We start from the raw sequence: 8077 nt of genomic DNA, 5'->3' as shown, positions 1-8077 counted from the left end.
TTCCAAATAATAAACACTCAGAATTCAAATCCAGATGGCCAAACTGTAGAAATAATGGCAATTTATTTCTGACTTGAGAACTCTGTCTAAAGCTATTACTGACATCCCAAAGCAGATCAAGACAGATTCCTGATGTAAAATCCTAACCCCCATACTTTTTAATTCAAAATGTTGATACTTAGTGGAAGAAAAACTACATATAAAAAGGATTTGATTTATCTGACTTTATTTAGCATACCAACAGTTTATCATGGTAATAAATTAGTATGTACAGTTATCAAAAAATGTTGGGTGCTTTCCAAGGAGGTGTACACTGGAGATGTATACTAAAGTCTTTTGCAGAACCATTTAAACAGCTGCCATTTATAATTTTCCAATCCAAGTGCGGTAGCATGAAATTTTTGAAAAGTAGTCTCTTTCGATGTAAATCATGATTTAGATAGTTTGAATTTATAAAGATTTCAGATGCCATTTCAGTACCTGCAGGCTACCAAATCTGACATTATAGAACTGACAATTCAGTAATCATTTGATCCCATCAACTAATTATACAGATAGGAATCCACTGGTATTGTCAAAGATTACAAAAGGTAGTAAGAAGCAGAGCCTAGCCTACAAATTGCTTCTTAGGAAGGTTCCAAAAATAACTGTTGGGCTAAATAAGGCACATATATCACATGGAACTCTAGTCATACGTAAAATGACCCTGGTTTTACTTTGTTTAACATTAGATTGAATTCTGATGGTCCTTTTGTAGTTCACAAATATATTTGGTGATTCAGTTGCTTTGGAAACAAAATCTTTCCGACTATTGCAGTTCACCACCCATCACTGATTGCCAGTGTCGTTTATGCTCCTTTTTTCCTCGGATGTTTCAACTCTGGCAACTTTTCTTCCCATTATTCTGAGCTCATAATAGACCTACTTCAAGGGTATCTGTTCTTGTTTGAAATTCAACATTAACAGGAGTTAACATAGTATCAACACCTACAAAACAATCAACATTTGAGTTTGAGGCAGCTCATTTAGGTCAGTTATCACGTATGCTCTGTTCATTTGAACAGCCACTGATTCTGATCTGTTTTTGCTAAGCAGCTGTGGATTACTTCAGGGGTGTCAGCATCCTACATAGCAATGAGATTTCTCAGCACACCAAGAATATGCCATGTAATGAATGCTTCATATGATGTACAGGGGATTTATGTCTCAGCCTAATGCTGCACATAATTATGCTGCAACTGTAAAAGGCTACACACTTGTTTTAATTTTAACTCCCAGTGAGTGTGTGTAGCACATTTATCAATCAGTAAAATAATGTTCAAATTCTAGCAAGCCAGTTTTCTCTTTAATTGCAGGAGCCATTTCCCAAACAACCTGCCAGACATCAGTTCATTTTTTTGACTTTGTATCTACACAAGAGAGTAGCATATATAAAGGGAAATCTTGAATTTCCACATAAATGATTTTAATTTTGTGGTATTTCTCCGCACTGCAGCAAAGGAAGATGAATGGCCTATCTTCATATATCTATTTTTCTCCAAAGCAATAGCTTAGTAAGAGTGCAAGTGCCCCATGGGCATATTTATTCAGAATAGACCTCCAGTTTTCAAACTCAACTTCAGCAAACAGAAGCCACTGTAGAGGCCTCACCTTTTAGCCACATTGGTATGATACTGTAATCATGCTGAAAGCATTATCTCCAGCGATAAAGACTGGACCCCCATCTGAAGTACAATTTCATTAGTCTTCTCTAAACAGAAACAAACAAAACCTAGATACAGAATTGTATTTTTGTGATCTGGCAAAACCATTCAAGCATCTTGTCTATTAAGTTCACGTTTGGCTCCTCTGTTAATAATTTTGCTTCCCTTGGCTGCTTGTCTTTTTATCTTATCCTGATTTTTCAAGGAACATACAGAATATTGAAAAGGAAACTCAATATTCTTTGCCCATTTCACTTTTTAATTTTTCCTTTTTATTCATTAACTTTTACTCTGGAGAAATTATGACCTCACCATATTTTCTCTTTAATACCACAGCCAGCACTGTATGTATCAAGCATAACAGAAAAGCCATGCTTAGCAGAGTATCAACATTCTAACACTGACACAATTAAGGAGAGACTAATTTTCTTAAGTTTAGAATAGCAAGGTTGATGTCAAATTTCAGAGGAACGGGCTAACGTTAATCTTAATAACCAACTAAAAAATATAATCCTTTTTTTTTGTCAAGGAATACGAATGACTTTGAGGTAGATGATTCTGTTATCAGATACTGAAGTAATTAGGTTTAAGATACAAAAATAGTCGAAACTGAGAGGAAAAAACATACTGATTTGAAATTATCTTTTTAAAAATTTGGATGGAAACTTAAGAACACTTGCAATTCAAAGTTTTATACCTGAAATCCAAGTATGTCATGCTGTGGGTTGCTTCTTTAATTGAAGGTGAACGTAGCAGTTGATTAAAGAATCCACAATCTAACAGAACAATAAACCACAAAAAAAGGTTGTCCTTGTGAAGAGGTCTGTAACCCTGCATTTGATTTTTCCATCTTAGTTCATTCTCAATAGTTCGAGATTTGGATTCTTATAGCCTTCTTTAGCACTTAACTAATTCTTTGTTGGTAGAAGGTGCCGGGATTGTTTCTCCACACATAAACTGATCCTAAGACAGAATAAGAAATGACATTAGCTATTGAGTTTCTATGCTACAATGCATTAATACTAAGTTTTTTGTTATCTATTCAATCTATCTCTATTAATTTAATTTTTCTATTGTTATGTCACATCTTCTTTTAAAGAGTCAATGTCAGCACCAGAAAAGTATATCAGTTTTTTGTCTTGAATTCATATTTAATATATGGCGTCTTATCCCATCTTTACTACAAAGCATCCACTTCTCAGAAATCACATCACATCTTTTTAAATTTCTGTATAATACCAAAGCTTCACTACTACAATATTTGATAACTAAAATAAATACCTTCTCTCTTCAAAGTAATTACTTCTAACTAAAAGGAACATGTCTTATGTGTTTCCCAACACAGATAATCTGAACTGTTACTTTTATAACTGAAGTTCAATTTCTGATCATTTATCCCTGGGTTTATGTCAGCTACCACAAGAAACCTACGCCTTCCACATTACCCCTTATCTCCTACAATCTGATCCCTCTAAGGATCAGCCTCTAGTCCTTTTCCTATTTCTCTCTCACTCCTGGCCAGTATCAGGAACCCTTCACTGTGCCCTTTTGAATTCAGGATCCATTGTCAGCCAAATGTTCTATAGTTTCAACCTCTTTATATCTTCCCTTCGACTTCTTTTTCTAGCACAGTGGTTCTCAAGCAGAGATTCTGTGCCCCCGCCTGAGGAAATGTGGCAATGTCTGGACATAATTTTGGTTGTCACAATTGAAAGTGTGGAGGGTGTGCTACTAGCATCTAGAAAGTACAGGCCAGAGATGGTTTTAGGTGTTTACAAAGGCATAGGAGAGCCCACACAACAAAGAGTTACTGGGCCTCCAATATGATGAATAGTGTTGAGGTTGAGATGTGGCTGTTCCCAAAGGACGGTGCTTCTCCTACATCTCCGTCAAGTTGGTGGCTCTTTAAAACCTTCCAAATTTTTAATCTTTTGTCATTAGACTACATCATTCGCTACTATTTTCTGTTCCTGTCATTGTTATGGGACAAAGGTAGTGAGTTCTCAGCCCGATGTACTCAATGACCAATTCCTGGGACACCAGGGTTTCAAAGAGAGAAAGAGTTTACTGAAAGGCACGAGGCAGGAGAGCAGACAAAAAAATCTGTCTCCCTGAACTGCAGTAATTCTGATAGTTGTATATTATCAAAAGACGGGCAGAGTTTAGGATAATGAGCACAATAACTCCAGATGATGTAATTAGAGGTGACCTCATTATTGAGTATGCACAGACTGACTACATACTTAGTCACAGAATGTGTGTAAAATAGTGGCAACCTTAATATGATGATAGGTATGATTTTTAGAATTATAATGAGGTATAGGTGACTTATAGGTTAAAGCCTAAGCTACTGTGCATGTTAGGTGGGCCCATTTTGGTTAGATCCAGTTTTGGTTATCAACTGAGGGAGGTTAGTTCTGGCCTGACTCACGCCCTTCATTAATAAACATTAGGGATGTTTTTGGTGATCACAAGACTCTAAAGTTAAAAAACCAGACATAATGGGTATAAGTGATGATCAGTCACAAGATTTTTACAATCACAAGGGCACAAAGGCTCTACATCATTATCAGATATCAAGGCAACTGGATTACCGTTCAGAGAATTCAGGTATTTCCCCCTGTCTTATAAATCAGAAAGAAAAAAGGAATCTCTATATAATGATTCAGTAATCATAATCATCCCTAAAACTTTAACTTCTCAGTTATATCATCTGTTGCCCCTGGATTGTACACCCTCATTTTGATCTTTCTGGGACCTCCAATACATTTATTCTACTACTTTTCACTGACCCTCACTCCCTCTCTCCTCCCATTTACTCTAATACAAATGGTACAGTGGTCAATAACAACTCTTCTCATTCTGTCATACTTACCTTGGCAAAACCACAATCCTATTTATATTCAGCTTCCTGTGTCTATACCTATGTAGCCGAATGTCTACCACCTTAAGCCTTCTCTCGATTCTGTATTACCACTAATTATGGGCCATGTTTCTGCTTCTCTTTGCTGTAAAATTCCTTGAAAGAAATACATGCATTTGCTGCCTTCTATTCTTCTCCCTCCATTCTCTCCAACCAGGTTTCCATCAATCAAGTCTTTGTCCCCAATACTTCATTGAAATAGCTCTCATCACCATCACAAATGACCTCCATAATGCTAAATCCAATGGTTAATTTTCAGTCCTCATCTTGTCTGGCACCTAACAAGGTTAATCACTTCTTCCTCCATTTTTCATTTGGCATTAGTGGTTGCTCATTTTCATGGACTTTGCTGGTCCTTCCTCTTCCTTTCCTGCCCATTTTTTTTTTTTTTTTTTTTTTTTTAAGAAAGACAGAGAAGGAAGGAAGGATAGAAGGAAGGAAGGGAGGAAGAAAGGGAAACATCTTTAAACATTTTCTTATTTTATTATATTTTGTTTGTTTGTTTGTTTTTTACATGGGCTGGGGACGGGAATCGAACCGGGGTCCTCCGGCATGGCAGGCAAGCACTCTTGCCCGCTGAGCCACCGCGGCCCGCCCCTTTCCTGCCCATTTAATGTTGGAATGCCTCCATGCTAAGTCCTTTCTTTTGTCCATCTCAATCTACACTCATGGTGATCTTCAAGCCCTTTCCTAGCTCTAAACACCATCTATCTCCTAATAAAATCCAAAATTACATCTCCAGCCTTGAGACTTGCAAATCCAATTGCCTATCAACCACCCCACTTGCATAACAAATAGACCTCTCAAACAGGAATGCTTAATAAGGGTTGCCTCCTGACTCCACACTTCCACTCTTATTTGAGAGAAATTCCATCCCCACAATTACTAAGGCCACAAATGCTAAAGTCATCCTTGACTCCTCTCATACCTCATATCCAATCAGGAAAATCCTTAGCATTTAAAGTGTTTCTAGAATCCAACTTTTCACTACCTCCATTGCTATGGCCTCATCTAAGCTTCCTTCATCTCCAGTTTTGATTGGTGTAACAGCCTACAAACTGTTCCCCTTCCTATTCTTGATCCCTCCTCACAATCTACTCTAACACAGCAGCTAGAACCATCCTTTTAAACTTAAACTTAGATGATGACATTCTTCTGCTAAAAAAATCCTCCAATGATTCCCCATATTTTTCGCAGAAAAGCCAAAGTCCTTAAGGTGGTTCATAAGCATCTTTGTGATCTGCGCCACTCCACTAATTTCATCTTAGAGTAATCTCACGTTTACTTACTCGGCTCTGGTTGTGCTGGCCGCCTCGAAAAAATGAGGTATGCTCTGGCCTTAGGGCTTCTCATGGAACGTTTCCTTTGCCAAACTACTGTGACCCCCACATCTCCTTTTCCAACCCTGCATAATGTATGGCTCACTTTCCTACTTCATTAAATCTGCTCAGATGCATTCTTCTCATGATGGCCTACCCTGATAACCTTATTTAAAACTGTAATCTATAACTATCCACCTTCATCCCAGCCCAGCACGCCAGATCTCCCTTACCTTTTCTTTATGTTCCAGAGCACATTTTCCTCTCTTTACATATACCCTAAGCTTTACTTATTACATTGGTTTATTCCCTCCCCCCACCCCCAAATTATAGACCCCACAAGGACAAGGATTGTTTTCTGGTTCACCAAATTCATTGATTACTGCCTGGTGTGTAGTACTGGCTTGATAAATAATGTTAGCTGAAAGAATTAAAAAAAAAAAAACAAAAAACCTATCATTAAGTTTCTAAACGCTAGCCTATAATTTGGATTGAGCTGCTTCTCTCATGAGGTTCTGTGCCTCAACTCCCCAACCAAACCCCTCCCCACCTCCTTTTAGAATTCATCCTTCAGTGTGAACTTAAAATTTCCCATTCTATGTATGGACCATAAAATGGGGTTGGAGTTGGACAATGACAACATTTATTTTTTTTCACCAACAACCACCTTGGGTGAAATAAAATAGGACAACTATTGACTAAAATGAGATTGCAAAATTGCAATTAAGAATTTAATTTCAAACAAGATAATTCAGAGTTTTATGTATAAGTCAGACAAGAAATAGTATATAATTGCTGCCTTCAAAATAAGTCTAGGTGCTCCGAACAATCTTAATTGCTTATTAATAGAAGAACAAAGACTGTCAATATCTAACTTTCATAATTATTTTTCTTCTATTTCTTAAGCATCAATAATTACCTTTAAAGACCGGTTTCTTTAATACATTAACCTCTCCAAAGCTGAAATGAGTTAAGTACTTTGAACCCTTTTAGTTTTAATTTACAGTATGGCTGTTTACCAATTGTTTAAAAACATGTGCTTAAAAAACATAGCACTTTACCTAACACACCGGTATGAAACATTCTCCTGCACTTATTTCAGGCAGGATACTCTAGGTCCATGTCATCGCTTGACAATCGCCTCCCCCACCTCTACCCCAACCGTTGTAAAGTTAGATCTCTTACTTTGTCGTAAATCACTTTTATAATGAGAGAGCAGCTAGGGCACGTTGCCACGTCTTCCCCATTCTCCAAATCTTCCTATAACAAAATCAAACGACTTGTGGTCAGCATAGTCTTCTCCTCCCCCAGACCCTTCCCTTCTTTATAGCAAGCCTTGGGTGGCTTGCGTCCTTCTAAGGTGTGTGAGGGCCAAAAAGGCCTTCCTCGAGAAACGTCAACCTCATTTTCTCCTGGAAAAGTTACTTAAGGAAGACACCCAGGAAGGTTAGATAAGGTTCGGCCGCCTCAAAGAAGGCAAAAAAGCGCTGCCTTCTCCAAAGAAGTATCCCAGGAATGAACCAAAAGGTGGGGAGAAAAGAGCCCCCCGCCACTCCCTCCCCAGTCTTACTGAGGCCAATACGATGTGCCCACTGAGAGCTCAGAGTGTTATCTGGGGGTGGGGTGGGTGGGGATTCAGGAATAGGATAAAAAGGGTGTGAATGACCCAGAGAAGTACGGGCGACGACGGAAGGTACACCGCAGAGCGAAAAACCGCCGTTCCAGAGAGTTGCCAGGTGGGACCCTGAGTTACCTTGGTGATGGCGAAGTTATCCCCACATGGGCAGGGGTAGAAATACGTCTCCAAGTCTTCGTCATACTGGAAGTCCTCGATCTCCACCTCGTCGTGAAACACCGCCATTGCCACTGAGGTCAGCAAGAGGGCTATCGCCCCCGCCGTCCGACACCACCTCCGTGGGTCTAACCTCGGTGGCGCCGGCCGGGCAGGATGCTGTCACCACGCACCGGTACAGGAATTTTGCTTCCGGCGCACATAAAATACGCAACTCCGAGCTTGGCAGCCAAATGGGTGACCGGGTAGCGGTCACCTTGGAGACGGCTGAGGTAGGGGGCGGAGACACTGGAAAGTGGCATCGCACACCGATTGGACGGCAGTGACCAATAGGCTGTCG

At 39.2% G+C, this 8077-nt stretch overlaps 1 protein-coding gene across 1 annotated transcript; it reads right to left on the bottom strand.

The window, feature by feature from the left end:
* Window positions 1-1952: 1952 nt before the first annotated feature.
* DPH3 (diphthamide biosynthesis 3) lies at window positions 1953-7961 on the bottom strand. Its single transcript, XM_077130052.1, has 3 exons — window positions 7699-7961; window positions 7131-7205; window positions 1953-2666 (listed from the first exon to the last, which is right to left on the bottom strand). The coding sequence occupies exons 1-3, from the start codon at window positions 7804-7806 to the stop codon at window positions 2601-2603; spliced, it is 249 nt and encodes an 82-aa protein (XP_076986167.1). The 5' UTR covers window positions 7807-7961; the 3' UTR covers window positions 1953-2600.
* Window positions 7962-8077: the final 116 nt, after the last annotated feature.

Source organism: Tamandua tetradactyla, chromosome 15, assembly GCF_023851605.1.
Source record: "Tamandua tetradactyla isolate mTamTet1 chromosome 15, mTamTet1.pri, whole genome shotgun sequence".
In the NCBI taxonomy this organism is placed as follows: Eukaryota; Metazoa; Chordata; class Mammalia; order Pilosa; family Myrmecophagidae; genus Tamandua; species Tamandua tetradactyla.
Note: the sequence above shows the minus strand (reverse complement) of the source record. Positions and strands in the feature narration are given on the sequence as shown.